At 48.9% G+C, this 17,696-nt stretch overlaps 1 protein-coding gene across 1 annotated transcript in view; it reads left to right on the forward strand.

The window, feature by feature from the left end:
* The first annotated feature begins 3,614 nt into the window (after nt 1-3,614).
* The window catches only part of LOC107325814 (keratin, type II cytoskeletal 6C-like), a 20,794-nt gene continuing 6,712 nt past the window's right edge, over nt 3,615-17,696 (forward strand). Inside the window, exons 1-14 of the mRNA XM_015887004.2 lie at nt 3,615-4,473; nt 5,051-5,265; nt 5,494-5,554; nt 5,787-5,882; nt 6,037-6,201; nt 6,651-6,776; nt 6,956-7,176; nt 7,621-7,655; nt 7,763-7,948; nt 12,405-12,676; nt 13,456-13,670; nt 13,852-13,912; nt 14,050-14,145; nt 14,301-14,465. Coding sequence (XP_015742490.1) covers nt 3,853-4,473; nt 5,051-5,265; nt 5,494-5,554; nt 5,787-5,882; nt 6,037-6,201; nt 6,651-6,776; nt 6,956-7,176; nt 7,621-7,655; nt 7,763-7,948; nt 12,405-12,676; nt 13,456-13,670; nt 13,852-13,912; nt 14,050-14,145; nt 14,301-14,465 — 2,535 coding nt within the window. The 5' untranslated portion in view covers nt 3,615-3,852. The remainder of the gene's footprint in view (nt 4,474-5,050; nt 5,266-5,493; nt 5,555-5,786; nt 5,883-6,036; nt 6,202-6,650; nt 6,777-6,955; nt 7,177-7,620; nt 7,656-7,762; nt 7,949-12,404; nt 12,677-13,455; nt 13,671-13,851; nt 13,913-14,049; nt 14,146-14,300; nt 14,466-17,696) is intronic.

A 17,696-nucleotide genomic window follows, 5' to 3' on the forward strand; every position in this document is an offset into this window, starting at 1 on the left:
TCCTCTTAGGAGCAGAGGGGCATCACTGAGATCTGCTCTCTGATGACAGCAACAAGACCTGAGGGGATGGCATAGAGCTTTGTCTTTGGAGGGTCAGGTGGGGGTGAGGGAAAGGCTTTGCCCCAGAGGCTGAAGGGCATGGCACAGGACATGGGCATCACTCCCAGTCTGGCTTTATGTGCTGTGTTGTGGGGCCAGGATTTGGACTCTGAGCCTTGTGGGTCCTTTCCAACATGGAACACTGTATGATTCTTTGATTCTACGATCAGAATCCAACACCAACTCCACCTCTGCCTGACCACTGGGTGAAGTATGCAGCCTCCACCTCCACCTTCCCACCTCCAAAAGTCCTCATGAGGGTGGAGGTGGGCACCTCCCTCTATTGGAGCACCCTGCAGGGAATGGGGGAAGGGTGGCTGTCCTCTGTCTGGATTATTATTGTGATTTGCTACTGTTCTGTGTTAGATGGGGCCACGCTTGGGCATGAGGTTCCAGCCTCTGAGGACAGGGAGCATCACACACTGCTGCAGCTCACCCCTCTCCCAGCAGTGAAATATTGCTTACAAGCTGCTAATGTAGAGCCAGAATCGCTCAGTGTGGTTTCACCTCTTGCTCAGGAGACCTTGAGTCACATCCCTGGTCAACCACAGCCTATGAGTCACCGTGCTTCGCTCCCAGCTCCTACAGCTGGAGACATTGCAACCAGCAAAGGCGTGTAGCTGCTTGGATGGGGACGTTGCCTGGGCAATGGTGAATGCTCTGGGAGGTTGCAAAGGGACTTGGGAAGGTGTGGAATGAAAAGACATCACTGCCCTCTGTGTAAGCTTGCCTCCATGATTGACTCTTGACAGGGCTTTGGGATGTGTACAGAGGCTTAAAACAAACAGACACCAGAAAGCATTTTTCTTTTGTTCTTTTGTTTGCAGCAGCAATTAGGGGAGAATTCTCCTGGGCTGGACTGAGTCACAACAGTTTCTGCCTTTTGTTGGAGCTGCAAGAACTTTGCTTGACCTGAAAAAAAGCCTTGTTTAATTTCATTGAGCTTGCCCTCCATGTTAATAATCTCTTTCAGAGCATGCTTGCACGAAGGGAGTGCTGAGATGTCAACGATTTACTGAATGTGTGGGGTATTAGTGCTCAGCTCAGCTTGTCCTCCTGCTCTCCCCAGTTCCATGCAGCTCCTGCCCAAACACACAAACACTGAGCATCCTCTCCACCACTTCGTGCCATCCTTTAATGGGCACAGCGATGTCACTGAAGACCATTGGATCCTAATCCACATGTTGTGTTTGAGCTCATGATGGTGTCGATACCCAAATCCCTGCCTGATTTCCCAAACTTGGCCGGAGACGTGGCGGTGACTCAATGAGGGTGTTATCTAACCATGTGCTTGGGCCGGGAGCATTGTGCTGACTTAACAAATCTCTTGCTAGGAGCTGCTGGGAAACTGAAACCTCCCAATCACGTTGTCCTGCCTGCAGGAGGAGAAAGGAACCACGCAACCGTGCGTTTGGCAATCCAAAGGGAGGCGAGGGAAGAAATCAGCCTGATGCTAAATGTAGGTGCATGTGCATGGAGGTGATTGCAATGCAACAGCTTTCTGTTCACAGCAGCCTTTAGAACCCTGCTGAGTTTGACTGATACATCATAGAGTCGGAGAGTCATTAAGGTTGGAAAAGACCTCGAAGGTCATCCAATCTAACCATCAACCCATTCCCACCATGCCCACTTGTAGAATCATGAAAGTTGGACAAGACCTCTGGGGTCATATAATCATATAATCATAGAATGACCAAGGTTGGAAAAAGCCTACAAGATCATCCAGTCTGACCATCCATCTATGGATGGAGGTGCTGCTTTGAACCCTCCAAACTTAGAGACAAACCCAAGCAACTAACTGTCCATGGTGTCCCCATGCCACGTGGCTCTGACCCACGCACACTACTGGGAACAAGAACTGAGCCCTGTTCTCCCTGCCCTATAGTGGAGCTGGGAGCTGGGTATGCTTCCCAAGCTGTGCCGCATGCACTGGGGTGGGATGAGCACACCCATAGGGTCAGTCAGGGTTTGGTGGCAGTGCCGGTCTAACCACACATCGAGCACAGCCTGGATGCCCCAGGTGCTTTTGGAAATAGGTGTCTGGGTGATATTTCTGGAGCTATTCAAACAACTGGAGATATCAGGAGTTGCTGGTGTGGATTTTCAAGAAGTGCTTAATTGCCTGTGTCGCATGGGAACTTTGGAGAGTCTCATTAGACAGCACAGTTAGATGCCCAAATAACCACAGTGAGTCTGGGGCTTCAAAATGGCCTCAGTGGCTTTGAAATCGTCACTCTGATTCCTCTACTGCTGGGGACTATGGAAAACTAATGGGGAAAATAAACTGCTCAGTAAAACTTTGGTATGTGAGAGAAGAAATGTTTGGTAACCGGGTTTTCATAAGGAAAAGTTGTAGGATAAATAAAATCACAGAATTGTTTGAGTTGGAAGGGAGCCTTCAAAGTCATCTGGTCCAACTCCCCAGTGCACGGTGCTTGCTCAGTGGTATTTCTGAAAGTTTATCTTGTAAACTAAATTCTCCTTGCTACCAACATTAAAAAAATGGAGCGTTTTGGTAAACTTACACCTTTCTAAAATCCTGCTTTGGGTAAGCTAAAAAAAAGATACCTTCCTGTGTTCATAACAGAGGGCTCAACACAACTTACCACTCTACCTGTCTGCCAAAGATATATTTGCATATAAATGCCAAAGGAAGCCAGGCAGTTGAAAAGCATGCGTTTCCTCCAGTGAAAGTTATTGTGTGCTCTGTTCTCTCCATTTTATGTGTCTACAAACAAGGTGAGCTGTTTAGCATCCTCTGCCTCGCTAATTGCATGTCAGCAGTTGCAGCACGCATTATGTGGGCAGCTCGTTTTGCATGCCTCCTTCTCTCCGCCTGTTCTCAGGGCCGTCCGCCTGTCTGTCCGCACTTCCCGCGGTAGCAGCTGACTTGCTGAGGTTTTCCCTGGCTCTTCTCATGGTCAGTCACTTCCTGAAGCCTTTGGAGAACCCTAAGGGGGTTTCTCATTGGCATTTCTCCATGGATGCGGAGGCTGTCTTGTCACAAAGGCTGCACACTTGTGTTCAGTAAGAGCTTCACCCGACAGCAGGTGAATTTCCAACTCCAGCCATTGCCACGGCATCTCCACTCCAGTAGGGTTTTATTTATCAAAAAGATGCAAAGCCTCATCAAAATGCAATTTGCTGAGCCCTGGCTCTGGATTGAGAAACTACTTCTCAAAGCCAAAGGCAATTTTCCACGTAGAAGAGAAGGCTAAGGGTGTAACATAGGTGTGTTTTGGGAATTGTGTAAGCTGCGCTACAATTTGGCATGAGCCGCAGCGCTTGCCTGCCATGGGGCTTTGGAGTCAAAGATGAAAATAAAGATAAACGTAAGCAGGGAAACAACCACAATGGATGAAAGGTGAAAAAAAGCCACGTCTGTCACAGCGGGACTGTTAGTGCGCCGCAGGACTACATGGTTTCTTAGTCAGAGTGCTGCCCTTTGGTAGACACGGTTGTATCTTTTTTAATTTTCTTCTGCATTATAGGGTGTGTTTCTGGGTAGGGTCAATGTTTGGCAAATTGAAGATGAAAATCTGTAAACCACGCCAAGCTGATGAAGACAGCAACTGTCTCCTCCTTCACGCCCATGCAAACCCAGCCCACCTCCAGAAACAGATAAAAGAGTGCATCAACTGCCCTCGAGTCAGAGGGACTTCCTTCCCTTCTCCTTGCACGCATCTTCTCACCGCCCAGCTCCATTCATCCTCCTCTTCCTCTTGATCTTGACTCCACTTGGAAGAAGCAGCCATGTCTCGGCAGTCTGTCTGCAGAAGCTTTGGGGGAGGGAGCAGAAGGGGCTACAGCTCTTGCTCCGCCATCGGCGGTGGCTTTGGAGGAGGTGGTGGCAGAAGCAGGAGCAGCTACAGCTCGTTCTCTGTGTCCAGGGGATATGGATATGGAGGTGGTGGACGTTGTGGAGGCTTTGGCAGCAGGAGCCTCCATAACATGGGGAGCAGCGGAAGGATTTCCATGGGTGGATGCTACGGCGGTGGAGGTTATGGAGGCAGAATGGGTGGCTTTGGTGGAGGCTACGGAGGGCTAGGAAGCTATGGAGGAGGAATGGGTGGAGGAATGGGCGGCTTTGGTGGAGGAATGGGTGGTGGTGGTGGTGGAATGGGTGGCTTTGGTGGAGGAATGGGTGGCTATGGTGGAGGAATGGGTGGTGGAGGAATGGGTGGCTATGGTGGCCCAAGCTTTGGCTTTGGTGGCCCTGGTAGAGGTGGCCCTGGCATTCAGCCCGTGCAGGTCGACCCAACCCTGCTACAGCCAGTCCATGTTGAGATCGACCCCCAGATCCAGCAAGTGAAAAACCAGGAGAAGGAGCAGATCAAGACTCTTAACAATCAGTTTGCCTCCTTCATTGACAAGGTGAGGGAGTGGGACTGGGATTAATTAAGGGCAAAAATTCGGAGGAGATGCCAAGCTCTGCAGAAACTTCCTTTTTGAGCTAAATATGGGCAGGTTAAGGTGCTCAAGAAGAGCTTTTTCTCAAGTACTGCTAAGGAAAAGATGAGAATCTCTCTTCCAGATGAGATCAAAGCTGTATCTTCAGGGCTTTAATCTAGCCTGTTGCACCAGGTTCACCTAATAGGTTATTCCTGCAAGACTAAACGCCTCCAAACTTCAGGTTTCACTTCTGCACTCTTCCCTTTCCAAACTCCCTCCTATTTAATTATTCACAAGTGTAGGGTTGCTTTTCTTATTTTCCCTCTCTTGGTTTTCAAATATGCAATCTTTATTTCGGACTAGAAAACTAATGTTTCTAGGCTACCTGCTATATGGGAATGTGTTGGAGTTGGTGCTGCACCCTTGACTTGAACATGACTTGGACATTTCCTCCTTTCCCTCATCTTGCAATTGACTCAACAACAGCCTCTGGCATAATGACACAAAGAGCTGACCACTCTTTGTGCATGGTCTGCATCCTCCACGTGTTGGCTTTCAGGTGCGCTTCCTGGAGCAGCAGAACAAGGTTCTGTCCACCAAGTGGGAGCTCCTGCAGCAACAAGGGCCCTCAGGACCCAGAAAGAACCTGGATGTCATCTTTGAGAACTACATCCAGAACCTGAGACGGCAGCTGGACTCCATTCTGGCACAGAGAGGACAGCTGGAATCTGAGCTGCAGAACATGCAGCAATACGTTGAGGATTACAAAAACAAGTAAGTGCAGAGATGAGAACATGGAGAGCAATGCAAGCAGCTGGCAGCAATGGTAGCTTGTACCTTGCTGGTTACTTTGCTTCACGTTTGTTCACTTTGTGGTAATTATGAATGTAGGTTTGTCAGTCTAAATATTATAGTCGTTCTTATTTTGCATTTCTTTTTGGCTTTGTGTGGCCTTAGGCAAGAATATTCAGGAAACTCAGCTTGTATTTTAACTTTCCATAGGTATGAGGAAGAGATCAACAGGCGCACAACAGCTGAGAACGAGTTTGTGGTGCTCAAGAAGGTGAGTCATGGGCACAGTTTGATTGCTTGAATGCTAAGCTTTGCCTGGGCTTTGGGGGGGAATTTCTTCTTGGGTGGGAAAAACCAAAGGAGATTGTGGGGTCCATAGGCTGCTCTTTGAAGTTTCTTCTTTCTTGTATGTCTGAGTAATGCTATCAGAGCTGTTACTATTAGCACTGAGCAGATGCTGTGGTTACTATTGTTTCCAAGAGGAAATGTGATCTTTCCTGTAGGATGTGGACACTGCCTACATGGCCAAGGTGGAGTTGGAAGCCAAGGTGGGAGCTCTGACAGATCAAATTAACTTCCTGAGGGCCATCTATGAGGAGGTAGGAGCCTTTCCTGGGCTGGGATGTATCAGGGGTGAGGAGGGGAGATGTGGCTTAGGACCTTGCCTGGGGACAGGTGCCCATTGGGATGATGTGGAGCATCCCTTGTGTTCCTCTGCTCTCAAGCTCAGGTTTATTCTTATGTTGGTTACAGGAACTGGCTCAGATGCAGACAATCAGCCGGGACTTGTCTGTGGTGGTGTCTATGGACAACAACCGGCACCTGGACATGGACAGCATCATCGAGGAGGTCAGACGTCAGTATGAGCAGATTGCCCAGAGCAGCAGAGCTGAAGCTGAGGCTTGGTACCAGAGCCAGGTGAGCTGGGAAGCCCTTGAGGGAGCCTGCAAGGGAGCTGGAGATTGCAGATGAATCATGTGAGGTCTGGAGCCTGTACAAGGAAGTCACAGGGAAAGTTCTGACTCTCTGTTTATAACAAGTACAGTATCTCACTGTGGAGAACCGTGCAAGCCCTTCAATAAATATGACCTCCAGCATAAGTTAGCTAGGAAATGTCGGGACAAAGTAGCTTTCTAGAATACAAAGAATGGTTGTTAGTGTAACTAAAATCTATCTCAGAGTTCAGAAATGAGGGAAACAATAGTAACTGAGTCTCAGTTACATGCTTCACATTGAGGTGAGCATAAAAGTTGTAGTGACCATCAAGATGGGTTCTTTTAGCAGCACATTAACTAGAAAAGCAGACAAGTCTTGGTGAGGCATTAGGAATGATTCACTGAAGGTTTGCTTTGTGTCTGTTCCATCAGTATGAACAACTGCAGAGCACGGCTGGGATGCACGGGGACAGCCTGCGCAACACCAAGATTGAGATCCAGGAGCTGACCAGGAATATCCAGCGGCTGCGTGCTGAGATTGAGAGCGTGAAGAAGCAGGTAGGGATGAAGGGCTCAAATGTTGGCTTTAGACTGTGGGACTAAACTGGGTTCTTTGATTCTACTACTATTGGCTTTGTGGACTGTTGTCTTTTATCCTTGATCCTTCCAGTCTGGGTTTGAGGACTGGTGGCAGGGGACAAAATGTGATCTGAGGAGCTACCTTTCTTCTTCCTCAGAACCAGCAGGTGCAGGCAGCTATTGCTGAGGCTGAGGAGAGAGGTGAAATGGCTCTGAAGGATGCCAGGGTCAAACTGGAAGAGCTGGAAAGTGCTCTGAGCAAGGACAAGGAGGAGCTGGCTCGCCTGCTGAAGGAGTACCAGGAGCTGCTGAACATCAAGATTGCCCTGGATGTGGAGATTGCCATGTACAGGAAGCTGCTGGAGGGAGAGGAGAACAGGTAGAGCATTTCACCTTTGACTGAAGGGGGTTCTTGCTATTTGGGAGGTATCCCTCAAATTTTGGGGTCATAGTGCCATCTCAAATTGTGTTTCCAGTAAAAAAAAAGGTTGATTTGCCATTTGTACTCTGGATTATGTTTGAGGTTATCAGGATGGGCAACTTGCGACCAATTCCTTCCAATTTATTCATACATCAGCTTTATTCTGGCATATGCAAGTGTCATAAAGAACTTGAGGTTTGGAAGAACCTCACTGTGAACAGGGATTATCAGTGCTACCCTCCTTAAATACTTTAGTGATACCAGCATATACGAAAAAGGAATAAATAGTCAACAAAAGTAAAGAAAATCTCTTAAGGGTGTGATGGTTTAATAAAAATAAACATATTAAGGATTTAAGGTGACTCATTGGGTAACAGAAATGTACACATTTTTATTTTGCAGGTTGTGCAACGATGGAATGTCCAACGTCAATGTCTGTAAGTATGCTTAGGTTGAGAAGTTTGGTGGGCTGTTGAGTCGTGGGCTGAGTCTCAACTGAGAAAACCTTCTGTTGTCCCATGTGTAACCTCTGCATCTCTTCCAGCTGTGGTAGGCAGGACCACCATCTCTGGAGGCAGAGGAGGCATGGGAGGAGGATTTGGAGGCAGCAGCATGGGAGGAGGATTTGGAGGCAGCAGCATGGGAGGAGGATTTGGAGGCAGCGGAATGGGAGGAGGATTCGGAGGCAGTGGAATGGGAGGAGGAATGGGATCCGGAGGTGGATTTGGAGGTGGAAGCTCTGGTGGCAGCTGTGGAATGGGAGGAGGAATGTACAGCGGAGGCTTCTCCTCTGGAAGTGGAAGGATGTGCGGCTCCGGGGGTGGCAACTTCAGCTCTGGTGGGGGATCCTCCTCCATGCGGAGATGCGTCACAACCACCTCCGTCAAGTCTTCAGGAGTGAGGTTCTGAGCCCTGACGACCGACTGAGAAAGAAACAAAGCATCTCCTCCCTTCCCCTGGCAGCAGCCCAGCCTCCTTAAATCCATCTCCGGTACCCCACCATGAAACAAACTGTGTCTGTCACGGCCAGCATGAGCCAGCTGGTGTACCTGGCTCATCCCCAGTACGGGAGCCTGGTGGCCGTGACACACTGCTCAGCAGCCTCCTACTCATTGAAGAAATAACAGCATGAGCAAAGTCTCACCCGTGGATACCCCGTACGGAGAGCTGATTTCAAGGAGGAACCGCTGTGCCTTCCTTGCTGCGTTGTACATTTCTGGCTGCCCTATGGCAAATGTGTATAAAACCACTCTTTCTTCCTCTGTCCTGATGGCCGTAGCCCTGGGGTGCTTCTGCATGCAGTACATCCTTTTGCTTCCATTCACTTGTGTCATGGGTGGTGGTACACAAGGGTCAAACAGGACTCCTTCTGTGGCTGCAGGTGCCCAGAGGACTTTATCTAAAGAGAATCAAGCTTGCTCTTGTGTGCCAGGCCCCCAGTGACATGAAGCAAGATGTACTGTCCCCACCTCCCTCCCTCTTCTGTTCATGGTATGTCCTTGGGATGTTGCCATTCTCAATAAATTGCAGAGAACATTTGTGACGTCTTCTTGTCGTTGTTTTAGAAGTTACTTCTCGGGAGAATGAGTACAGCCATGGGAGAACTGAGTTGGTGGGATCTTTGTTTGTTCTTCTGCTGAGTGCAGATAGGCTCTGCCGGGTGAGGTGTCACCTGGTGTGAGAATTTGGGCACCATGATGTCAGAAGGACATAAAACTATCAGAGAGCTCCCATAGGAGGGCTACAGATAAGGGGATGGGCCTGGTGAGCAAGGGATATGAGGAGTGGCTGAGGTCCCTTGGTTTGGTCAGCCCCTCCCATGAAGTGGGGGACCTGATTGCCTTCTGCCCCTCGTGGCCTACAGCTCCTCATGGCCTTACAGCCCCTCAGCAAGGAGTAAAGGGGCAGTGGGGAGCTCTGCTCTGTGGGTACAACAACAGAACCCAAGTGAATGACATGGAACTGTGCTGAGGGGCATTGGGAGCTCTGGTCTGATGGTGAGCAATCAGTAGGGTCTGGCAGCATATTAACTTTCACGGTACAGTCATTGATGAAGACAAGGTATCTGAATGACATGCTGACCACTTCCTCATCAGATTTACTCATGAATGAGACACGCATGCCATGTCAGGTGGGGAAAATGCCAGTGGTCTTGTGTGCAATAGTGAGAGGGCAGCCTGGAATATGTCCGTGAGAGTGGAAGAGGACACTGACCATGCAATGAGCCTTGGGTACTTGAGGTGGTAGCCATGAGCACTAGCAGTGTTTGTAACCAGCAGCTGGGGAGGAACAGTCCATCCTGACCCATGGGCACCTCATCCCAAGGGGATGTCTGAGAAGTTGGGTCAGGCTCTATTGTGTCTGCTTTACAGTGAGAATGTGTGGGAGAGGTTGGGACTAGCTGGAGGGGATGGGGAGCAGGGTGGGCAGAACGCTGATGTGTTTGATCTGAGCTGGGCTCCAGCTCCTGCACCTCAAGCAGAGATCAAAGAGACAGAAACCGCTCTCAGTAGTGGTGTGGGAGTCCCACAGCAACTTGCTGGGAGCTGCTGTGTCCCCAGAGTGGGTCAGGAGGTGCAGCCCTCTGAAAAGACCAACTCCAGGCCATGGGAAAAGGCTGTGGGGTCTTCAGAGGGGTCTTCTCGTCCCTTGGAGCAGTTGGGGTGTTGGGTAACGCAGTTCTGTTTGTCCCCAGAAGAAGAAGATGGGAAGGCAACGCCTCTGAGCATCTGGGCCTTTGCCAAGAGCACTTTGGGTTTGGCTTGGTGAAGAGTCAGCGGCTTTGGTGCCTAATTTTAGCTCTGTTTCTTTTCAGTCTCATCATCTGAGTGAGGAACCCTGGTGGTATCTCTGTCTGTGCTGCCTCCAGAGCTTTGTGCCAGGACTTTCTGTCTTTGCAGGACCCAAAGCTGTCTGTTGGTGAAGTCTGCAGCTGGGTTCAGCATCAGCTTCTCATCCAAGTCTGGGCTTTGCTTTGTGTGGACATCTGTGCTGTGCATGGCTCCTTGTGTAAGAGATCTGAAGGGATTGCTGGAGCCCAGGCTGCCTATCGAGTTTCACCTGGAGGATGCTGATACGACTCCAGCTCTGCTATAATCTTCCCATCTTGTCTGGAGACGTCAGAGTGACTCAATCTGGGCGTCTTATCTGGATGAGCTGAGCGTGGTCAGCATCCAGGCATTTGGCTGAGTGAGCACATTTCCCCCAGTTGTGGAGCTGCTGTGTAGGATGTTACAAGCCGCTCGTGCTGCCACCTGAGAAAAGCATCTCCCAATGGCATTTGGCAGCGTGGAGGGAGGCCATGAGCAGACACAACCTGCTTTTTCCCAGCTAAACCCTAAGTTCCCCTTCATTTCTCTGGGATTGTCCTTATCTGTCCTGGGGACACCAACCAAGGAAGAAGACCGTTCTCTGGTAAGGCAAAATGTCCTTGTCCCAGTGTTGGGATGGTGCTCGTTCTCCAGCTGTAGCCTGTGGCATTGGGCAAGCTGGAGACAGCTAGAGAGATATTTGAAAGTACTTATTTACTTTCAAATATCCAGGCAGACAATGCACACAGAAGGTGTTTAAAATGCTATTTACAGGTCTCTGCCTCCCTTTAACCACTGCCTGTGTCCTGGGTTCTTTGAAACACTTCTACATTTGTTTTATTTTATATTTTTTATCCTTCATTTGGAATTTTGGGAATAACTGTTGTAAATTTCATTCACATGCAAATATAAAATCAGCCTCTTTCTTTCGAGGATGTCCAGTAGAGTGCACTTCTTACCTTACCCCAAAGAAAACCTGAAAAACAAGAATATATACTATGCCTTAGGAGTTGAAATACTTCCATTCCATAACATTTTTCCTCACTGGTTTTCTCATCTTTGGAAATAACTGAGTAAGGAAGAGATCAGCATCATTGCCCAAAGCAGGAGGAAGCCCTCGCCATCTTGAATTATTAATCTGCCTTTCCGCTTTTGTAGCGCTTGTCTCTCTGCCCTCAGTCACAATCAGCTCTGTGAAGTGTCCCATCCTTCTCCCAGAGTTGTCCTTCTCCATCACTGCCAGATAAGCACGTGAAAGGAGCAGAACCCATGGTGTGCCATCCGCTCTGCTCCAGCCTTCTCTAAGCTCCCAGCTCGTGTCTTTGGATTTGAGGAGCCTCAATGGGAGGGCATTTAACCTGCAGGATGAAGACACTCCCATCCAAAGCTCCATCACTCCCACCCCAAGATGCCATGCCTTCCTAGCGGGAGAATATGCTGACTCTCTTCAAACTTTGGTGTCACGAATTCCCATTGAAGATTGGGAAACTTCTAATATGCCGAAGGCAATTTAACCTATAAAAAGGAGATTTAGGGTGTGTGTGATGAGTTGTGAAAGCTATATTATAGCTGTTATTTCATCAAAACTTCTCCTTTCCATGAAGGTTTGATTGGGAAGATCTATATCTGCAATTATTCGGAGCTATTAAAGAAGGCTGGGAGTCCAATGAGGGGCTGCAGAAAAGTGCATTACCATGCAAGATGGTTTCCAGCAAGTCATAAACCTATGAGAGTCCACTTAGTCACTGAGACCTATTTCAATGTTCTTTTATTCACTTCTATATTGCAGGGTGTGTTTCTAGGCAGGCCCAAATAAGGTAAAGCTACACTGGGAATCTGTCAACAGCACCATGCTGATGAAAATAATAAACTGGTTTCCACCTTCACGCCCAAGAGCTTCAGCCCACCTCCAGGAGCGGATAAAAGGGAATGCCCGAAGCTGTGGAGACAGAGAAGGCTGTGCACGCTTCTCTCCGCATCCATCCCCAGCAGCACAGCTCCGTTGGTCTTCCTACTCTTCCTGACTTTGACTCTGCTTGGAAGAAGCAGCCATGTCTCGGCAGTCGGCCTGTAGAAGCTTTGGAGGAGGGAGTAGAAGGGGCTACAGCTCTTGCTCTGCCATTGGTGGTGGCTTTGGAGGAGGTGGTGGCAGCAGAAGCAGGATCAGCTACAGCTCATATTCCTCATCCAGGGGAGGTGGAGGTGGTGGACAGTGCGGTGGCTTCAGCAGCAGGAGCCTCCATAACATGGGGAGCAGCAGAGGGATTGCTGCTGGTGGGTGTTACGGTGGTGGAGGCAGAATGGGTGGCTATGGAGGAGGAATGGGTGGCTGGGGCAGAGGAATGGGTGGAGGAGGAATGGGTGGCTATGGTGGAGGAATAGGTAGCATTGGTGGAGGAATGGGTGGTGGAGGAATGGGTGGTGGAGGAATGGGTGGCTATGGTGGAGGAATGGGAGGAGGAATGGGAGGAGGAATGGGAGGCTTTGGTGGCCCTGGCTTCCCTGGAGGCATCCAACCAGTGCATGTTGACTCGAGTCTCCTGCGACCGGTCCACGTTGAGATCGATCCTCAGATCCAGCAAGTGAAAAACCAAGAGAAGGAGCAGATCAAGACTCTTAACAACCAGTTTGCCTCCTTCATTGACAAGGTGAGAACTTAGGACCACTCTTACGTGGAGCTGAGAGCTTTGAACAAATTCCTGTAGTGTGCAAAGGGATTACTTTCCTTACAGTCACGTTTAATGTTACTTGACAAAGTCTGCAAGAATGATGCCTTTGTAAGAAGTTGCTATTCAGGTCTTATTAAGTAATACTGAACAATGAAACGGGATTTCATGCTAATGGAGGATTAAAGGCAGCATCATCAGGACATGCTGCAGATTCTCTCGCCCTGTCAGTTCTTCAGCTTAATTTGTAGTGATTCAGGGTAAAGTCATTGTCTTGTATTTAAATGTCCTAAAGAGATCTCATTACTGTAGTTCCATTTGGTGTCACTTTCTTTTCAAGGAACCAATCCTATAAATGTAACAGTGTTAAATACATTTCCAGTGACCTTGGATAAATTTAATTTCAAACAGAAACTAAAGAAAGACAATCATTGGAGAAGAACAGATGAACAGTAAATGAGACAGTAATTGCTTTATTGATTCAGCTTCACCTGAGATGAAAGTAATGTCCAAAACTGCAATCACAGAGAGAATGGAAGTTACTTTTCCAATTGGCAAAGTGTTTGGTTGTAATGCAAATGTCAGAATTGCCTCAAAAACAGTACTGTTGTGAATCATCTTGCACTTTAGAAGCTTGAAAGCTTGAGTCAGTCACGGTGGGTAATGCCCATGGCTTCCAGAAGGAGCAGGAGGTCTGAGGAGGCTGATGTCCCCCAGGATCCCAAGGTGAAGGTCTCACACAACCCTCTGTGGGCTTTCAGGTGCGCTTCCTGGAGCAGCAGAACAAGGTTCTGTCCACCAAGTGGGAGTTGCTGCAGCAACAAGGGCCCGCAGGACCCAGGAAGAACCTGGATGTCATCTTTGAGAACTACATCCAGAACCTGAGGAGGAGGTTGGAGTCTCTGATGGGACAGAGGGGAGAGCTGGAATCTGAACTGCAGAACATGCGCCAGTATGTGGAAGATTACAAAACCAAGTAAGTACAGAGATGGAGAGAGCAAAAAGACAGGAGAGCTGGGACAATTGGAGACATATCCAATGTCTGCCTGTTGCTTGGTAGCTCTCCAGGAGTGGGAGAGGGAGAAGAAAGAGGAGGTACAACCATTGCTTGATGAGCTGTGCAGGAGACTCATCTGGCTTGTCCTCTTTTATCACAGGTATGAGGAAGAGATCAACAGGCGCACTGCTGCTGAGAATGAGTTTGTGGTGCTGAAGAAGGTGAGTGCAGGGGACAGGTTGGCAGGAGGTTGGGATGAGGCAGCTCTGGGACAGAAGGCTTCAGGTGGGAGGCATTGCTTGCTGGTCACTCATACGGTGGAAAGAAGCCATGGTCTAGAGTGAGCTCTTTCTTGTAGGATGTTGACACTGCCTACATGGCCAAGGTGGATTTGGAAGCCAAGGTGGGAGCTCTGACTGATGAAATTACCTTCCTGAGGGCCATCTTTGAGGAGGTAGGAGCCTTTCCTGGGCTGGGCTGGATTAAGGGTGAGGAGGGGAGATGTGGCTTAGGATCTTGCATGTGGACAGGTGCCCATTGGGATGTGTGTGGAGCATCCCTTGGGTTCCTCTGCTCTCAAGCTCAGGTTTATTCTTGTGTTGGTTACAGGAACTGGCTCAGATGCAGACAATCAGCCGGGACTTGTCTGTGGTGGTGTCTATGGACAACAACCGACACCTGGACATGGACAGCATCATCGAGGAGGTCAGACGTCAGTATGAGCAGATTGCCCAGAACAGCCGTGCTGAAGCTGAGGCTTGGTACCAGAGCAGGGTGAGCTGGGGAGAGCCATGGCAGCTGGGACGCCCCTTTCTTGCCAGATGTCTCTGTGCCATGGTGGCATAGGGGACTTTGTTGGTTTCTGGTTAGTTGTCTAATGGAGTGTTTCTATGTCCTGTGCACATTCAGTATGAGGAGCGGTGCAGAAGCACTGCTGGAAGGCACGGGACAAGCCTGCGCAGACACCAAGATTGAGGATCCAGCGAACTGACACTGGAATATCCAGCGCTGCGGTCTGAGATTGATAACAATGAAGAAGCGAGGTAGGGAAATAATAGTGGTGTCTCACTGGTTGTCAGTCATCAGAATGGGTAAAAGTAAAATTGATGACTTTATGGTTCTGGGGAAAAATGTATTCCTTTCAGCTCTACCTACAACTCTAGAGCCATTGTCTTTATCCTTTGAACATTCAAGTTTGGTGTATGAGGACTTTTGGTCAGGACTAAATGCTGATCGGCGGAGTGCCTTGCTCTTCTCTCAGTAACCAGCAGTTCGAGAACAGCTTATTGCTGAGGCTGAGGAAAGATGGGGTGAGGATGGCTCTGGAAAGATGCTAGGGCTAAAAAGATGAAGAGCTGGAATGTGCCCTGAACAAGGGACGAGAAGGAGGACTTGGCTCGCCGTGCTGAAGGTATGTACCAGGATTCTGCTGAAGTCAATCAACGATTGTCCGGGCTGGATGTGGATGATTGCATTGTACAGGAAGCTGCTGGTAAGGAGGAGAGAGAACATGGTATGTTTGCTTTATTTCGTGTCTTCTTAAACTCTTTCCTGACCATTATCCAATGTTATTGTGCAGTTTGAGGTGTTTTTATGGTATCCCCTGCTGGAGATAAGTCCTTATAGGGTATTTTACGATTTGTAATCGTGTTTTTTAACCAGAAACACAAAGTTTTTTCCACTTTTTCTTTCTTTGCAATGATAGTTTATCCATTCCTCTATTTGTAGGAACAGTAAGTGAAATTATCAGAATAGAAGTGAGTGAACTACAGAGCTAGATAATTATATGCTTGGATATTCTCTAGCCGAAGGAACTAGCATGTCCGGGCAAGGATTAAGCCTCATTGTCTGTTTTTCTGTTCTCAAGGCCTGTCAATCGATTGTGAATTGTCCAACGGTGCAATTGTCTGTAAGTTATCTGCAGTCAGTGGAGAGGCTGCATCTCTTACTGAGAAAGGCTCTCTCGACCTTGGCCTATCTGTTATAACCACTATTATTCTTCTGTCCTAGCTTGTGGTAGGCAAAGGACTACCATTCTCTGAGAAAGGAGGACTGGAGGAGGATTCGGAGGCAGTGGTTATAATGGGCGGAGGGTATTTGGAGGCAGCAGCAATGGAGGTAAGAATTTGGAGGCAGCCGGAATGGAGGAGGATTTCGGAGGCATGGTGATAGGGTGGAGGAGGAATTGGGAGGATGTGTATGTGTGGGCTCCAGGAGGAGGCTTTGGAGGGTGAAGCTCTGTGCGCAGCCTTGTGGTAATTGGGATGGGAGGAATGTACAATTCTGGTAGCGTCTCCCTCTGTGATGTGGAGGGATGTGCTGCTCTGGGTGGCAACTTCAGCTCTGGTGGGGATCCTCCTCGGATGCGGAGATGCCGTCTGACATACACCGTCTCGTTCAAGTCTTCAGGAGTGAGGTTTCTGAGCCGCTGATTCTGACGATCTGAGAAAGGACAACAAAGCATCTTCCTCTCTTCCGGCCTGGCGTTAGCAGTGTCCCAGGCCTCCTTAGATCATCTGCGTTATACCCCTACTCTTATGAAACAAACTGTGTCTGTTCCACTGGCCACGCATTGAGCTCAGCTGGTCTATTGTCCGGCTCATACAGCCCATTACGGGTAGTCCTGGTTGGCCTGTGACACACGCTCAGCAGCCCTCTTCTACTCATTGAAGAAATAACAGCATGTGAGCATAGTCTTCACCCAGCTGGTGTATTGACCCCGTACGGAGAGCTGATTTCAAGGAGGAACCGCTGTGCCTTCCTTGCTGCGTTGTACATTTCTGGCTGCCCTGTGGCAAATGTGTATAAAACCACTCTTTCTTCCTCTGTCCTGATGGCCGTAGCCCTGGGGTGCTTCTGCATGCAGTACATCCTGTTGCTTCCATTCACTTGTGTGATGGGTGGTGGTACACGAGGGACAAACGGGACTCCTTCTGTGGCCGCAGGTGCCCAGAGGACTTTATCTAAAGAGAATCAAGCTTGCTCTTGTGTGCCAGGCCCCCAGTGACATGGAGCAAGATGTACTGTCCCCACCTCCCTTCTTCTTCTGTTTGGGATGTTGCCATTCTCAATAAATTGCAGAGAACATTCACTATGTCTTGTTGTCATTGCTTTGGAAGTTACTTCTCAGCAGAGTGGCCATTGCCATGGGGGAAGTAATGTGGTTGCCTTGAGCTTATGGAGCTCTCAGGCATTGGGTTTGTGTGGTGTCAGGGGTTTGGGTTCCTTGTAGCTCAAGGTATTCTACGATTCAGTGATTCAGTCCCCTTGGCTTCTATATGTTATAGCACTGCCTGAAATCATGAGGCCACATAGGAGGGGCTCAGTCCTCAAATGAGCAGTAGATGGGTGCAGCCAGGGAGCCCAGAATAGAGGAGTGCTGGAGTCTGGGGAAATGTGGGTAGGTCCTCATATAATCCTACCCTGGGAATCACCATTTCCACTGCAGACATCATCACTTACTGTGTAATTAAACTATCCAGAGACAATGGATTTAACCATGCCATAATCTAGGGCTCAGTCTTCATGCAGAGTAATGCACTCATTACTGTTGTACTCATGGCACAGCTCACCGCTGCGTTCTGGTGACACAGAAACAACCTAAGAAAGGAGTTTATTTGTCTCTTTGTCTTCATAATCATCAGGAGGAAGACAGCCATAAACACCAGTAGTGTTTAAGACCAGCAGCACCTCCTGCTCTCCACTTACAAGCACTGGGAAGATGAGGGGCTGGGGAGGGATGGTCAGCATGGACCAAGGGGAATCTCATCCCAATGGGATGTCTGAGAAGTTGGGTCAGGCTCTCAGTGTGTCTGCATTATAGTGAGAGTGTGTGGGAGAGGCTGGGACTAGCTGGAGGGGATGGGGAGCAGGGTGGGCAGAACGCTGATGTGTTTGATCTGAGCTGGGTTCCAGCTCCTGCACCTCAAGCAGAGATCAAAGAGACAGAAACCGCTCTCAGTAGTGGTGTGGGAGTCCCACAGCAACTTGCTGGGAGCTGCTGTG

Source organism: Coturnix japonica, linkage group LGE22C19W28_E50C23 (assembly GCF_001577835.2).
Source record: "Coturnix japonica isolate 7356 linkage group LGE22C19W28_E50C23, Coturnix japonica 2.1, whole genome shotgun sequence".
NCBI classification, from domain to species: Eukaryota; Metazoa; Chordata; class Aves; order Galliformes; family Phasianidae; genus Coturnix; species Coturnix japonica.